This window comes from Carya illinoinensis, chromosome 14 (assembly GCF_018687715.1).
Source record: "Carya illinoinensis cultivar Pawnee chromosome 14, C.illinoinensisPawnee_v1, whole genome shotgun sequence".
Lineage (NCBI taxonomy): Eukaryota > Viridiplantae > Streptophyta > Magnoliopsida > Fagales > Juglandaceae > Carya > Carya illinoinensis.
The window spans coordinates 9279683-9297145 of NC_056765.1; the positions used below are offsets into that span (position 1 = coordinate 9279683).

General features: G+C 33.9%; 1 protein-coding gene across 2 annotated transcripts; it reads right to left on the minus strand.

Annotated features, from left to right (window-relative positions):
- Positions 1-7785: 7785 nt before the first annotated feature.
- LOC122293464 (cell division control protein 6 homolog B) lies at positions 7786-16812 on the minus strand. Of its 2 annotated transcripts, none has more exons than XM_043102042.1 (17): positions 16620-16812; positions 16372-16465; positions 16038-16258; positions 15894-15968; positions 15709-15821; positions 15485-15591; positions 15318-15377; positions 14950-15023; positions 14772-14822; positions 14522-14571; positions 13706-13838; positions 13472-13561; positions 12191-12253; positions 12001-12096; positions 11605-11694; positions 11361-11483; positions 7786-10547 (listed from the first exon to the last, which is right to left on the minus strand). In XM_043102042.1, the coding sequence occupies exons 1-16, from the start codon at positions 16773-16775 to the stop codon at positions 11424-11426; spliced, it is 1533 nt and encodes a 510-aa protein (XP_042957976.1). In that variant the 5' UTR covers positions 16776-16812; the 3' UTR covers positions 7786-10547; positions 11361-11423. The 2 variants fall into 2 exon arrangements, with proteins under 2 accessions (XP_042957976.1, XP_042957977.1); XM_043102043.1 differs by having other exon boundaries at positions 16376-16465; positions 16620-16677.
- Between the last annotated feature and the right edge of the window lie 651 nt (positions 16813-17463).

A 17463-nucleotide genomic window follows, 5' to 3' on the forward strand; every position in this document is an offset into this window, starting at 1 on the left:
AGTTTTGTGGCTGTGGATGTATCATGTATTAGTTGCTAAGGAAATTAAGTTCCCAGTTTCGACTTTTCTTAAGGATGTTCTTCAACTCTCACATAAGACTTATCGATACTTAGATCCTGAACCACATAAAGGCAGGTTTGGATTAGGACTGTTCATAATTCGGCTCGGACTATAATCCGATTCTGATTTTCGACCCGAATTTGATCAAAGTCGGCACCCAGATTTGAAAAACCGGATTAATCTGATCTGGGTACCAGATTTTAAATACGGAACCCGGATTTAAAACCCGGTACCTGGGTTTTATAAATTAAAAAAAGAAAACCTTACTTCAGTTCTTCTATTCTAGTGCTACCCCCCAGGATTCAGATCTCTCTCTCTCTCTCTCTCTCTCTCTCTCTCTCTCTCTCTCTCTCTCTCTCTCTCTCTCTCTCTCTCTGTGCTTTGTGAAGTGAACTCCTTCACCTCCCTCGCCCAGTTTCCTCTCTCTCTCTCTCTCTCTCTCTCTCATCCCTTCAAGCGCTAGCGTTTTTGTTTTGTTCGGAACTTGAAATTGATCGCGCTGCTCACCGATCATCTTCTTTTGATCGCGCGGTTCACCAAACGGTGGAAGTACTTTCGTTTGCAGCTAAGTTGATTTTGGATTTTTTTTTTAAATATGTTTTCGTTTTTAAAATTATTTCTTTTTGCTCTTGATCCCTTTATTTGGCGTTGATTCGTTGTTTTATTATACCTTGATCTGTTGTTTTTTGTGGTCTCTGTTTGGTTGCTGTGGTGAAAAAGAAAACGCCGAGTAAAAGAAAATAAAGGCAAAAAGGAAAAAAAAAAAGTGCCCGATCTTTGTCACTGGTTTGTATTCGCATCAGCGAGGCGATTCTCTTTTGTTTGCTTATTCTCTTTCCCAAAGTAATTGGGAAATAATATTATTTTTCAATGTTTACCCGTTTTTCTTGATGTCGATCTTGGTCCTCTGGGCTAAATCAGTTGCAGCTAAGTTGTGGAGATAGAAAGATTGTGTATCAAAATGAAAAACTTTACAAAAACCTATCAGTAACAGACGGTGTCTCTCATTCTAGTAAGACTTGATTTATGCAAAGCTAAAAAATACGTAGATATTGTTTTCAAGCCACATAATACTTAATTTTTCTAATTATTTAGGTCCCTGTTAAGATATCATTTATGCTAATGAAGTCACTGTGAAATACGTTTGAACTCTGAATGATAGTTTTGGGGTTTTGAAGTTAGTCTTTATCTAATTGCCATTGATTTTTCTTTGCAATAGTCATTGCGTGTCTTGTATTGAATACTACAATAAGACTTTTCTGAATGATTATTAGAACGCCCTTTTGGCATGCTTGCGTATTTGTTGGTTTATAGAAATTGCATTTTGCCATGCTTTGCATATGAAACTTGCACCAAATGCCATTTGTTTGTTAAGCGGCACATAAGTTTAGTAGTCTTTTTTTTCAACCAAAAGGCAATAGTAACTATCAAAAAGTAACTTTTAACTTAAGTTGCAGCTCAAACCCGGAGAGAAAAACAACCAAAATGAGAAACAGAGTGAAAAGACTTGGTGATTCTCAAGATCAATCTCCCAACTAATATTCTTAGAATGCTTCGTGCGTGTGTTTGGGCTTGTGTTTGTGTTTTTCATAACTTTGGCAAGGAAAATGGGTTGGACCTGGTTGGTATATGGCTTGTTTTTTGGCTTAAATCTGGTCAATCTTCTTATTCAATTGCTTAAGTTTTATATCACTGTTGTTTCTTATATTTTTTTTTACTTGTAATGTCATTATCTTTTGTTCTTGTAGGACATGTCATTCCATTTTTGGCCTGGACACTTTCTTTATCTTTACTATTATTATTATTGTTGTTGCTGTTATTATTATTACTATTATTTTCAATATTTTGAATACTGTACCGGATGTCGTACCGGTCAAGGCACTGGAACGAAATATTTCGGTACCGGTACCGTTTCGGGATAGTCGATATATAAATAAATTATATATATAAATATATATTAATTATATTTCAAAATAATAATTTATATATAAATAAATTATACATAAATACATATATCTATATAAATTATAAATAGTTTAGTCTAAATTGGAGGTAAAAAAATGAATTTGTAGTTTGAAAAAATGGAAAAAAAAAATCGAGACCGAAATACCGGCCGGTAGGGGCCTGTACATAGACCGGTATAGGCCGAAATATCGGCCGGTACGTCCGGTATTTGAATCGGTATGAAATATGTGAATTTCTGTACCGGTCCGGTGGCCGATATGGAATATATTGGCTGGTACGGTACAATTTTAAAAACAATGATTATTTTTGCTTGAAACTTTTAACTTGTAGATAAGTCCAATCCATATGGGTGGGGAAGTTGGAGCATATATTGTAATCAACAAATTGGACTTGGAGGCCAAAAGTGATGGTTATATATCTTTTATGTTTAAGTAGTGGAGTATACGTGTAAGTGTTAATGAGGATGGTGAAAATAGACCTGTCGCAGAAGATCCAAATGGAGCAGTGAAGGAGATCTGGATCTGGCAAAGTATTATAGAAGCTCTTCTGATTGAACTGATGATGATACAATGACTTGTAATTTCTTATTTTGTAATGTAATTAAATACCAAATAATGTAATATGAAGTGGGTTATAAATATTGAATTTCTATTTTTTAGATGCATTTAGTTAAAAAGATAATCAATTTTCTATATATAAAAAAAATATATTTTTCAAATGTAATAAAATATAGGCCTTAGATTAAAACAAAAATGCTTTACAAGAACATCTTTTTTTGAGAAAAAAATTTTATGGTATATAGCCTTTGAAGTGTTTTAAATATATATAAAAAAAAAAAAACTAGGTAAAGGCCGGAACCCGGATTTCCAAGTTGTCAAAATCCGGATTCATTTGAGTTTCGGCCCTGGTCATAACTGGGGTAGATTCGGTCCGAAACTCAGTCCGGATTTGAAATCCGGGTTCCAAGCCAGGTATATCCGAATACCTAGTCCGAAACCCGGATGAACAGTCCTAATTTGGATAAAGAGATTAGAATTTTTAATTTTAAATAAAAGTTTAAAAAATTATTTTTTAATATTATTATTATTTTAAAATTTGAAAAATTGAATTGAGATTTTAAAAAATTAAATTATTTATTATATTTTGTATGAGAATTTTAAAAAAGAACTGATACAGATATAAAAATATTATAAAAAATAAATTTAAAATTGATATAGTTTTATAGAATTCGTTAGATTATTTTATTATAAAAATAATTTTATAATCTGATGTCCTTCGTTAAGCTATATCAATTTATAAGTTTATTTTTATCTAATTCTATTATAATTAAAGTATTTTCTATTTAAAAAAATTAAAATAATAAAATAAAATAAGAATTTAATGTATCATTCAACTTGCCAAACGGACCCAGAATGATAAATGGTCAGTTTCAGTAAAGCATGAATACTGATGCTCCACGTCTGATGCTCACATACATCTCTCTCGTATTTTCTTAGATTTGCAGCATCTTATTGCCACCGTTGATTGATCGATCTTTTACACGACTGTCTTCTTCTTTTGATATGCATCACTTTTAAGATTGTTTCCGTAGTCCGTCAAATTGCTCTACTAACTACTTTAGATGCCCATAACAGTGCAATGTCGAAAATACTTAAGGTGCACCCAATAAAAAAAGGGAAGGGCATAATTTTGCACTAATCATTCATTATGCATTCTTAAAACAATACATGAATAATATAAAATTATATAAATTTTATATGTAGTCATTTTGAATACTTTTAACACACTCTACTAATGTAATTAATTGTATTATTTTTTTAATATAAAATAATTATTTTGACCGATCATATTAATAGAGCATGTCAAAATAATTATATATAACATAATTCTTAAAATTATACCATTCATTTTGATTTCGTACACTTATTTTCCATGACTTGTATTTTTTATTTATTTATTAAGAATTTCGCTTCTACCTACTCTATGCTTTCATTTGAAAATAGCAAAAACATAGTTTTAAATAATATTGGAGTCGAATACACGATTGCAGGAGGCACCATATAAACACCAACTATTGTATCCAGTATCGGCACATGGGACTTGTGCAGTAGGATCGACGAATTTTTAAGATATGAGACCAAACATCCATTGGTACTGCTCTAACGTGTTAAAATGTAATAAAACTAGTAATTTTCTCCTTAACTTTTACAGTAGGGTTTAGCTCTATTTATATACATGGTTCTGACAAAGAATACTTTCAAATAACAGAAAGATTATAGCTAGCAGAAAATATACAATGGTACGCACAGTACATGCTATAATGGGTGATTGGTTGCAGGCAGTTTAGTAGGTGCAGACTTTCTGGAGGATTTTGTTGAGTGCTGTTAGAGCCATACTACATGTTTTTCAAAATTGTCCAATCTACTCTTTCCTGCTAACATAGACCACTCTCCCACATCTCCTTCAATACTCGGGCTCACTCCAACGTCTTCTTCCTCCTCCAGCTCGTCTTCAATTTCTCAGTCTTCCTGTTTTTCCATTGCCCAGAAACACCTTGAACGAATAGCTGCCATGTCAAATGAATTTAATGCACTTATCAGTAATGCCACATGGAATCTTGTCCCTGTTTCTCATGCCACCAACATGATCCCATGTAAGTAGGTTTTTGTACTAAGTACCTTGCTGATGGTACAATCGAATAACAAAAAGTCAGACTAGTGTCTAAGGGATTTTTACAACAATCAGGCATTGACTATAAAGAACCCTTCAGTCAGTTCGTCAAAGCCACCACCATTCGCTTAGTTCTTTCAATTGCAATGTCGAATGGGTGGCCAATTCATCAATATGATGTACAGAATGCATTCCTTCACAGTCGACTCTCTGAAATTGTCTTCATGGCCCAACCTCCTAGCTTCGCCCATCTTCAGTTTCCCACTCATGTGTGCAAGTTTCGGAAAGCCATCTATGGCTTGAAACAGTCGCCCTGAGCTTGGTACTCTCGACTTAGTAAAAAACTAGTGGTTCTTTGGCTTTTACATTTCAATTGATGACTCTTCATTGTTCATTTGAATTTGTGGAACTCACACAGTTTATGTTCTTGTATATGTTGATTATTTACTCATCACTGGCTCTAACATGTCACTCATAACTTATCTTCTCCAAGCCTTGCGGCTAGAATTCCCCAAAACTGATCTTGGCAGTCTCCATTTCTTTTTGGGAATTGAGGCAACTTCCACAAGTGAGGGACTATTGCTTACTCAAGCAAAGTATATTGGAGACTTACTAAACATAACAAATATGGCATTGGCTAAGCCAGTAAAGACTCCTATGTTAACCTCCAAAAAACTAAGTCTTCATGAAGGCCACCTATTTGAAGATCCTTCCCTCTACAGAAATACTATAGGCTCCATGCAATACCTCTCATTTACTAGATCTGACCTTGCCTTTGCCACAAGCCAAGTTAGTCAATACATGTATGAGTCGAGAGTCCCTCATTGGAAAGTTGTGAAAAGAATTTTAAGATATTTCAAGCACACGCCTCTTAAGTTGGCTTATTTTTCTCTAAGTTTGCCACCATGAATCTCACAACATTCATAGACGCAGATTGGGCCGGGTGCATCAATGACAGACGTTCCACAATTGCTTACCTCATTTACTTTGGATCTAATCTCAACTCATGGTCCTCCAAAAAGCAACCAACAATAGCAAGATTATCTACCGAGGCTAAGTTTAAAGCTGTTGCAAACGCCACTGATGAAATAATTTGAGTGCAACATTTATGCCGAGACCTTGGTCTTACACTGACCACAACTCATCTCCTTTACTGTGATAATTTAGGGGCAACCTACTTCTCCTCCAACCCAATATTTCATGTTAGGACAAAGCATGTGAAAATTAATTTCCACTTTGTCAGCGATCAGGTCCTAAATAAATTTCTCATTGTGTCATTTATTTCATGAAAAGATCAATTAGCCGACGTGCTTATGAAGCCACTTTCTACTGCAAGTCTTTGCTTTATTCAATTCAATAGGATATTATTATGAAAGTTTTGTGGCTGTGGATGTATTATGTATTAGTTGCCAAGGAAATTAAGTTCTCAGTTTCTACCTTGCTTAAGGATGTCCTTCAACTCTCACATAAGACTTATTAGCTCTTAGATCCTGCATCATAGGTAGGTTTGGATAATAAAATGAGAATTTTAAATTTTAAATAAAAGTAAAAAATATTAGTTTTTAATATAATTATTGTTTTGAGATTTGAAAAAGTTAAATTGAGATTTGAAAATTTTAAATTTTTTATTATATTTTATGTGAAATTTTAAAAAGAAAACTGTTACAAATATAAAAAGATTATACAAAATAAACTCACAAACTGATGTGGTTTTATATAATCTATTAGATTACTTTTTTATAAAAGTAATTTTACAATCTGATGTATCACATCAAAATATATCAATTTATAATTTTATTTTTATCTAATTTCATTATAATTAAATTATTTTCTATTTAAAAAAATTAAAATAATAAAATAAAATAAGAATTTAATGTATCATTCAACTTGTCAAACGGACCCAGAATGATAAATGGTCAGTTTCAGTAACGCATGAATAGTGATGCTCCACGTCTAATGCTCACATACATCTCTTTCGTATTTTCTTAGATTTGCAGCATCTTATTACGTCAGTTGCCAACATTGATTGATTCATCTTATACACGACTGTCTTCTTCTTTTGATATGCATTAATTTGTTTTTTTTTTTTTTTTTTCATAATATTATAAATATTTTTGTAAGTTTGTACTCTCTTTTGTCTTTATTATTTCTTCTAATACATAACATTATTCCTGTATTAGTGGCTAAGGAAATAAGTAGCCAATTTTGACCTTTGACAGTTCTTCAACATAACTCGTAAAATTATACCATTCATTCTGATTTCGTACACTTATTCTCCATGAATTGTTTGTTTTTTCTTAAAGAATTTCGCTTCTACCTACTCTATGCTTTCATTTGAAAATAGCAAAAACATAGTTTTAAATAATATTGGAGTCGAATACACGATTGCAGGAGGCACCATATACACACCAACTATTGTATCCATTATCGGCACATGGGATTTGTGCAGTAGGATTGACCAATTTTTAAGATATGAGACCAAACATCCATCGGTACTCTTCAATGGTTTATCCATATTCAAAAGTTATCCTACTTTTTATTTATTGAAGAAAAAAATCAGCCGCATTGGATTATTTATATATAAAGTTTAGTAAATTGAAAGTAAAAAGCAAATTTGGCATTTACTATATACCAAGCAAATCTATATTTTATTATTTTTCTTTAACTCTCTTTCATATTTTCAAATCTTATTTCTTTCTCTCTCGTCTCAGAGGGACTCGGACGAGCTAATACTTCCATCTTATTATTTTTCTTTAACTCTCTCTCATATTTTCAGATCTTATTTTTCTATATTGTATACCTTAGCCAATATTTCCATCTTTTTTTTCCCTCTCTCATCTCATATCTTATTTTACTATGTACCAAGAAAATTTGATATAGAGATTTGATGTGAATTATTTATTATTATATAATTATTTATTACTATATTAATAATTAAATTATTAATTAATTATTATTATATAATAAATAGATAGATAATTTAATGTAGAGATTTGATGTAAATAGTCAAAGTCAAATTCATCTTATATTACCTTATTGTTATATAATAAAAAAATGACTATTCTAATATGGAGATTTATGTAAATGAAATAGCTAAAATTTAAATTTATCTTACATTTATCAAAATTGTCCTTTACATATACATAATTCAATAACAATGCTTTAACAATGTAATAAAACTTGTAATTCTCTTCTTAACTTTTACAGTAGGGTTTAGCCTCTATTTATATACATGGTTTTGACAAAGAATATTCTCAAATATCGGAAAGATTATAGCTAGCAAAAAATGTACAATGGCATACACAATTAGTGCTATAATGGGTGGTTGGTTGCGGGCAGCTTAATAAGTGTAGATGTTCTGGGGAATTTTGTCTAGTGCTATTAGAGCCATACTGCATGTTCTTCAAAATTGTCCAATCTACTCTTTCCTTATAACATGGCTCACTTACCCACATCTCCTTCAATACTCAAGCCCATTCTAATGTCTTCTTCCTCCTCTAGCTCTTATGCAACTTCTCAGCCTTCTTTAGCTCCTGTTATGCAGCATGCACGTTCCATCTTGACACGCTCACAGATTGGTTTGGCACGCCCTAGACAATTCACTGATGGCACCATAAATTAGCCACTACCTCAAGCTCACTTAACCACCACTTTAGCCATGCTTGAAAGTCCTTCCTGTTTTACCATTGTCCGAAAACACCCTAAATGGAGAATTGTCATGTCAAAGGAATTTAATGCACTTATCAGTAATGCCACATGGAATCTTGTCCCTGCTTCTCATACCACCAACATCATCCTATGTAAGTGGGTTTTTCGCACTAAGTACCTTGCTGATGGTACAATCGAATGACGAAAAACCAGACTAGTAGCTAAGGGATTTTTACAACAGTTAGACATTGACTTTGAAGAGACCTTCAGTCCGGTTGTCAAAGCCACCACCATCTGCTTAGTCCTTTTGGTTGCAATGTCGAATGGGTGGCCAATTCATCAATATGATGTACACAATGTATTCCTTCATGGCCCACTCTCCGAAACTGTCTTCATGGCCCAGCCTCTTGGCTTTGCCCATCCTTAATTTCCCACTCATATGTGCAAGCTTTAGAAAGCCATCTATGGCTTGACACAGTCGGCCTGAGCTTGGTACTCTTGGCTTAGTCAGAAACTATGGATCTTAACTTTCACATTTCAACTGTTGACTCTTCATTGTTCATTTGTGGAACTAACACAACTTATGCTCTTGTATATGTTGATGATTTACTCATCACTAGCTCCAACATGTCACTCATAATTGATCTTCTCCAAGCCTTGCGGCTAGAATTCCCCATAACTGATCATGATAGTTTCCATTTCTTCTTGGGAAATGAGGCAACTTCCACAAGTGAGGGACTATTGCTTACTCAAATATGGCATCGACTAAGCTAGTAAAGACTCCTATCTCAACCTTTGAAAACTTAAGTCTACATGAGGGCCACCTATTTGAAGATCCTTCCCTCTACAGAAGTACTATAAGCTCTTTGCAATACCTCTCATTTACTAGACTTGACCTTTTCTTTGCCACAAACAAAGTTCGTCAATACATGCATGAGCTGAGAGTCTCTCATTTGAAAGCTGTGAAATGAGTTTTAAGATATCTCAAGCACACCTTTGAAGTTGGCTTATTTTTCTATAAGTCTGCCACCATGAATCTCACTGCATTCACAGACGCAGATTGGGCCAAGTGCATCAATGACAAACATTCCACAAGTGCTTACCTCATTTACTCTGGATCCAATCTCATCTCATGGTCCTCCAAAAAGCAACCAATTATAGCAAGATTATCTATCGAGGTTGAGTTTAAAGTTGTTGCAAACGCCATTGCTGAGATAATTTGGGTGCAACATTTATGCTGAGACCTTGGTCTTACACTAACCACTGCTCCTCTCCCTTACTATGATAATTTAGGGCAAGCTACCTCTCCTCCAACCCAGTATTTCATACTAGGACAAAACATGTGAAAATTGATTTCCACTTTGTTAAGGATTGGGTCCTAAATAAATCCCTCACTATGTTATTTATTTCAAGAAAAGATCAATTAGCCGACATATTTGAACTCAACTGTGTTCAAATATGTGCTTGACGCAATTGCCGCTTGACTTGAGGGGGTCTGTTAGAGCCATACTTGCACATGCAATGCATGCAACCCATGCAACGTCTACCATTGATGATGGAGCACACACAGCTAGCAATGGAAACACTACAGCAGATTTCACACACATGCAGCACTCGATGAAATCCTCCAAAACTTCTGCACCCACTAAGCTGCCTACAACCAACCACCCATTATAGTACGTATTGTGCATGCCATTGTACATTTTATGCTAGTTGTAATCTTTCCATTATTTGAGAATATTCTTTGTTAGAACCATGTATATAAATAGAGGTTAAACCCTACTGTAAGAGTTTAGAGAAATACAAGTTTTATTACATTTTAACAAGTGCTGCCTGTGTGTGAAATCTGCTACAGTGCTTCCTTTGCTAGCTGAGTGTGCTCCATCATCAATGGTAGACGTTGCATGGGTTGCATGCACTGCTTGTGCAAGTATGGCTCTAACATAACACCATACAAACCTACCTAGCTTGGACAAGCAAAGGATGTCCACCTCCCAAAAATACAAAAGAATTTTTATAAATCGAGCCAATTTGCACTAACTTCTTTACTAAGAAGAATGTGATAACATGTGACGTATAAATAAATCGTGTCTTGAATATCTCTTTTCTCAGATCTTGTTAATATCTACTTTTGGCTATGTGCTTTCAATTCGAATTCAAAGTTGCTCTATTTTGACCTTCACGAGTCGTGCTTGCCCCGATTACTGCATCAATGCAACCAAATGTTAATCTGTTATACATGGACGACTAAATAATTAAATATTCAGTCTTATAAATTTACTTTTTTTTGGCTAAGTCCCTTACCAATATATTGATCTGATTCTCATATGCTATGGCAGAACTAAGAAGAATCTTGAAGAGAAGTAATAACGAATGAAAATTATATTTACAAATCATGCATCTTTCGCAATAATGATATTGTAGAATTTAATTTGTAAGACAAATATAATTTTAAATATTTCTTAAAATTTGAAAATTACCATATCTACAGTGTGAAGGAAATTTATCCGGGATCACTTCTTATTTCAAAATGACTAAAGTCTCGTTTAGTTATACAAATTAAATGCTATGATATGAAAATTCTGTAAATAGTAACAAATAATTTGACTTAAATTTTATGAGATTTTAGGAAATGAGATAAAAAGTTAAATAAAAATATTTTAAAATAAAATATTATTGAAATTTTTGTTTTGAAATTTAAAAAAGTTAAATTATTTTTTATATTTTGTTTGGAAATTTGAAAAACTTGTAATAATTAAATAATGATTATATGAAAAAACTAAAAATTTAAAAATTTGATATTAAAAATTGTTTTTGTTTGAATTATATTTGTTGAGATGAGATGTGTTGAGATATCTGTGAAACCAAACTGGGCCTAAATAAACAAGAACTGGTGTACTTATTAAAAAAATAAATACTGGTTCCTTTGGTCAAACAACTACTGAAAAATACCCATGCGTGAAAGACTCAGACAGTCATAAGATTAATGAAAATTGAAAATTGTAAGTGCTACCAACCTGTTCATTTGGACTGCGTGAACTGGAAAAAATGAAGTCCCCCGTTAGCAAGCTCCGGAAGAATCACGAGTCTATGTGCTTTGAGCAAAATTGCCGAAAACATTTGCGAAAGAAACGGATCCCCTGATTCATATATAGGAAGATGTAAATAACAAGCGAAAGAAAGAAAGATCCTCAGTTAGAAACAGATTCTACGTGTAAAGAAAAGAAGATGAGAGCGGATCAACAAAATTCTGGCCCAAACCTGCAATGCAAACGCGATGTCTGCTTCATCTACCCTTAATGTCACTCTTTTCGATTTATCATCTCGAGATTGACCTACTTTGAGAAGCCCCTGCACTTCGAATATTTTGCCTTAGAAATTTATTCATATCTCTTCATTTTCCAAGTAAAATAGGGTATTAGAACTCTAGTGTACAGCCCTACAGCACTGCGTTACAACTTACAAAAGACTAATGAAAAAATAAAGAAAAACTAATAATAGAATATTAAATAGCAGTAAAAAATAATAAATAATAGTAAAAAAATAAGTAAAAAATAATAATAAAATAATAAATAATAATAAATTATTCTAAGAATATTTGAGATATTATTGGTACCCAAACATATCCCAAGATTCCAAACCAGTCCTAAGCGTTACCTGGTCATTTAGAACTCTGCATATGGTTGAAAGTTCCATACTCCCAACAGGTGGGATTAGGGTTGATTTGCAGAAGTCCATGTAAGACCTATTCAGCTGCATTCAGGTAGCGAATTTCAGAAAACAGTTCTGCAGTTTCTATATAGAAATTAAGTCAAGTATATGGTTAGAAAGTGGCAAAGAAGCACACCTCCTCTACAGTTGTATCCTTCTTTCCTCCATGGAAAAGTTTGGCCGCAGAGCAAAGTACAATCTGCAGTCAATAACTTATGCATCTCAAAATAATGTATGGAGCAGGGGAAGTAAATTTAAGAACTGGTTCCATTGCATAAAATCAAATTATCTCATCTCATTTTATATAATCATTATAATTTTTTCAAATTCTTACATAATATAATAAATAATTTAATTTTTTTTAATCTAAAAACAAAACTAATATTAAAAAAATTATATTATAATAATATTTTATTTAATTTTTAATAAATCATCTCGTCTCATCTCATATGGATTGTGTTAGTGAAATACACTGTAATAAAATAAAAAATTACAATAAAATAAAAAATACAAACGATACCAAATTGAACGCACCTCAACAGATTTTGAAGAGTTCAACGTCAGGTTATATAATTTTTTTACTCAAAAAATAATCTATTAAAAAATACCAACAAACTGTGTAACCAAACAACATCCAAGTGAAGCTGAAAACTTTTACCATATATTTGGTGCAGGGCACGTGATAATCTAGTGATTGAATTTATTTTTTCGGGTAATAAACATAACCTTTAATGGTTAGGTTGCGTTTGGACAAATCAATCATAATTTCAATTCCAAAATTTTGAAAAAATTGAAAGCTTGTTTGGATATGCAAATCCAAATTGCATATTCAAATTTTAATACATATCCAAATTTTAAAACACCAAATCCATCCATCCAAATGCACCGTTGGGAGTTTGGAGGGGTTTTTATTTTTAAAGGAAGAGTTTGACGTTAATCAAAAGAAATTCAATAATTTCGATACACTGTCCGCGAGGGTTTCTCAATAATTACAATCTAACGTTTGCGTCAAATTACGCTAATTTGTAAATTTATTTTTATAAGTTTATTTATTTATTTTTTTTGCAAAAAACATTTCTCAATTGTAATTCATAAGCACAGGAGATCATTTTCTTCTCTTCATCATCGATAGGAAAAAGTGGGCAGCTTTTGAAAATTGGAAGCTCTGTGCTGGGATGCTATTTTAACTAGCCCAAATGGACCAGTGGGTTACCTATCGACGTCCTTATAATCAATTACAAAAACCTTTTCAATCTCGGTGCTCATCATCAATTAGCTTTTTAACCTTGCGGCAAAAGGATGCATATGTTGGAAAGATTCTACATCATTCATCAAAATTGGATAAAAAAAACTATGGAATTGTTATATATGATATATATGATACACCATGTTTTCAGCATCTGGTACGCAAGGTTACCTGCTGATGTTGTGGGAGAGATTGTATGGTATCCACTATTGGTGTTCTATACGTCTTTGACAAAGCAACAACCATATGATCAAGCCTCACCTGCGACCAGTTTCGAAACCTCAGAGAGTCAGTAAGGAAAAAAAGTATAAAACAAATAGAAACTGGCAGAGAGCACAGACAAAAATTCGAGTTTTGAGAAAGGATATTTAACTATCTAAAAGACGTCAATAGTTCAGAACTTACAACATCTATTTCCTGTTTTCTTAAAATATCAGCAGCTGTTGTTTGTTGTTCAAATAATGCTTTCTCTACTGTCGACAAATTGAAGTTTCTGCTAGATTTTCTCAGCTCTGCTTCTAGTAGCTCAATTGCACTCCTGCAATAGAGTCTTAACGGTTATAGCCTAAATTTTGAAATTCTTATTGGAGACAATGAAAGCTTATAGGTGTTTTTATTTGTATCACATCATTATTTTTAGTTGCTTTGATGGAGTTAGAACGCCAATATCCATTGTAGTGCTCGGTACCAATTCCTGTGGTGAAACTGTTCGACATGCTCTAATCAGACACAAAAGACTGACATTCCCAACAGTCGAAAAAATAAAAGCTAATTTCTTGCTGGCATCATTCAACTTCACAATGCTACCAAGAATGAATCCTCTATCCATGTCAAGCCCCATGAAACTCAATGGATAATAGATTGAAAAGAAAAAGGTATTCTTTAAGTTTTAAATATACCCAGTAGAACCAGTGTTGCAGAGGATGTTGCCACATCTTGAAGGTGTAATCTCCAATATCAACTTTCATACTTACGGACAACTTTTAACTAGTCAAGCTTTACCACAAAGTATTGAAAGATGTATGAAATTGAATAAATATCCTAAATGGATGTCTTAGAGCTGCTTAGGTTGAGCAGTTTGCTAATGGATTTGCAACTCAACCAAGCAACACTGCTGAATCTAAGTGTGTTATTTTTTTCCTACTACTTCATGAACACAGGAACACAGTCAAGTTCTGACACTCGCATCTACCAATTCATCATATATCATAAAGCACTGACCTGCAAACACAAAGTGCTTTTCGCATATCACCAGAGGCAGCAGCCACTTTCTGCAAATTTTATATAGTCAGTATAAAATGATTTTCTACGCTAACCACAAGGTTAGAATCAGATCCTATACCCTTATGAGAAAGTTATGCATCATCCTTTACGTTGGGCGAGAGGGGGGAGAGAGGGAACTAAAGAGGTCATGCAAAGTGAAACAAAAATTATTTATCAGAACATAGAAAATAAGTGACGGAGAACTCACTCTGGCACAGAGTTCCAATGCTTGCGGTTGAAAGACAAGGTAAGGAAGTGCCTGGTGGAGCAGAGTGACCATAATTACTCATCAATTCCCCGGACAAATCTGTTTTTTTCTACCGGAATCAATGCTATAAGCAAAACTACATGTTTGCTTGAAAGTAAAACGCGAGGGCAGAACTTACCAACAGCCTCTCCTGCAGTATCGTGAGGATCTGATCTTTATCGTAGGCCCGAAAAGTTACTACCATAGGCTTGCCTAGCACCCAAAAAATAAAATGATGGCAGAGCTACCGATGAGTACTAACAGAAGTACAGGTCAGCTGAAATATGTCATTTTCTAAATGTGGCATTTAAAGGATATATTCAGGGGACAATTCAGAAAACTTTGGTTGAAAGAGGTAATCAAGCTAGTATCTATGTCCTCCCCAATATTCAATATTCCCAAGTAGAACAAAGGGAGTTCATTGAGTCTTAGATAAAAGACCATCATTAAAATTGAAAACTTTTGCTGTCTTTAAATAAACTAAAAGAAAGCAAGTATCGAACTAACAGTTCAATGATTGGAGTCTCGGGAGAAAACGATCTGCTAGGTCTATTGCATTAGCTATTCCTGCAAAAGCAAAGATGAAATGAGAAGTTCATGAATGCATGTGAGGCACACAAATTGAGAATCCAATAAATTCAGGAACTTCAAAATAATTTTGCTAGGAACTGTACCAATCAAAATACATCTGGAGAAAGGTAAGGTTGTCAGCAAGAAAAGATCGTGAAGCACAGCCCTGTCTTTAGTAATTAAATAGTCCAACTCATCAGCAATTATCAGCCTGTTTTATAAAACGAACACCCACATGAGTAAAACCATCTATTTGGTGTCGTCCAATCCAGAAACAGGCACGGAAATGACTCAGAAATGTAAATCTTGCACAAATGTGTTATCTCACATCATCTTCATGGCGGAAGACCGCGGCTTTTGAGAATACAAATTCTGGAGCTGTTGCAAAGCAGAGGTAGTAGAGCCGTTGACTTTCTTTCGCGGTTGGGCTTCGCCGAGTATCTGCCAATACAAACAGCAGCTAAGCATGGTTGATGTTTTAATGGCAACCAAATATGTTGTTGATATCAGTACCTTACTGAAAATATCCGATGTTTTTGCTAGAGAAGTACAATTTATGCTTAACACATCCGGCTGCTGATGACCTACCTGTTTGTTAGAGCAACTGATTCAATAGAATGTCATAACTATCAAATAGAGGGGAAGTAAGAGCTTTACCTCTTTAGCCCAATCAACCAGAAGGTGTTTCGCTTTTTCCATTGACAATGATTTCCCGGTCCCTGGACACCCACAAATATATAAATTCCCAGCCTTCTCTTGCTCCACGCATGCCTTACAGAACTCCAAAACCCTCCTCTGCTCATTCTCACGGCACACGACGGTAGATGGTGCCGTCGAAACGTGCAAGGCCTCCTTCACCGCCCTCATCTGCTCCGTATCTGCATCGATCAAAGTAAACGACACGCCGAGAATATAAACAAGCAGGTTCCACCAAAACTAAAACAAACCGGAGAATAAACACATTGAGATGAATTTCAAAAGTTACAATTACCTACCGGATTCCATTTCGAATTTGGAACAAATCTATCAGGCGATTTCTTCACTGGTGATTTCCCAGGATTTTCACTTGAATCTATGACAGCTCTCTGCAAATAATTTTACTCTAATTTAGTTTGCTTCGAATTGAGTATGCATTAACCCACCAAGTATAAGCAAACGCGCTGTTTGTTAGAAGAACGATAAAATTGAAATGAAAAACATCAAACAGTTCGTATATAATCAGAGCATCGTAGAAATCACATTGGAGGGACAATTTGGGCTCGCAGATGTGCATCTGCGAGCCGATTTCCACTTGACCGGTGTGAAAGGCTGGCTATCCTGCGCCGCCGCAGTATCGGATCTGAGTCTTCGTTTCTGAGGAGTAGAGTCGGCGTTAGATCGGGCGATGGCAGGCATGGTTAGGATTAACTGGTTTTGGATTTCGGGTCGTGGATCGGTGGTAAAAGGAAGGAAAAAAACGTGGGGAATAACGAATAAATATAGCGGCTGCGTTTAGCGGGAAAATGTAGCCGTAGGAAACTCATTTCCCGCCAAGGCTTTTAAAAATCCTAAGGACGACGACTCGGATTAACATTAGGATATTTTTTAGATTTTTTTTTTTTCCCAATATCTAGATATATTATACAATTTAAAATTAGAGAGAATCTTAGTTGAAACAAAAAAAGAGATAAATATATTAAATTAATTCTATTTTATTTATTAAATATTTAATGTTGTCCAAAGATTTCCATAAATAACAATAAATATTATAAAACCTGTTTTATTTACTTATTTATTTATTACTTGTACTCTTGTAAAACCTTCCATCTCTAATCTCTTTCTCTATGTAAGTCTTGGAGTCATAAGTAATGTAATCGTTTTGAAAAATAGTAAAATTTATTATTAAAAAATTAATTTTTTTATATAGATATTTTATTTATTTATTTTTTCAAAATGATTATACGATACTTACGCACTCATAATTGCAATTATTATTTCTAATTTAGAAAATTTTCGTAGTAAAAGTTGTAGTACCTCTTGCATTACTTCTTCACTCAAATGGTATAATAATTGAAATTCAGCATTCAAAATCTTAGATATTGAT

What these genes read in the sequence shown, in the direction of transcription:
- LOC122293464 (XM_043102042.1), bottom strand. Translation starts at nt 16,775, where the DNA reads ATGCCTGCCATCGCCCGATCTAACGCCGACTCTACTCCTCAGAAACGA. An exon ending in TTCGAAATGGAATCCGGTAG is followed by an intron (nt 16,259 to 16,371) that starts GTAATTGTAACT and finishes TGATCGATGCAG; the next exon opens with ATACGGAGCAGATGAGGGCG. An exon ending in AGGATACAACTGTAGAGGAG is followed by an intron (nt 12,097 to 12,190) that starts GTGTGCTTCTTT and finishes ACCTGAATGCAG; the next exon opens with CTGAATAGGTCTTACATGGA.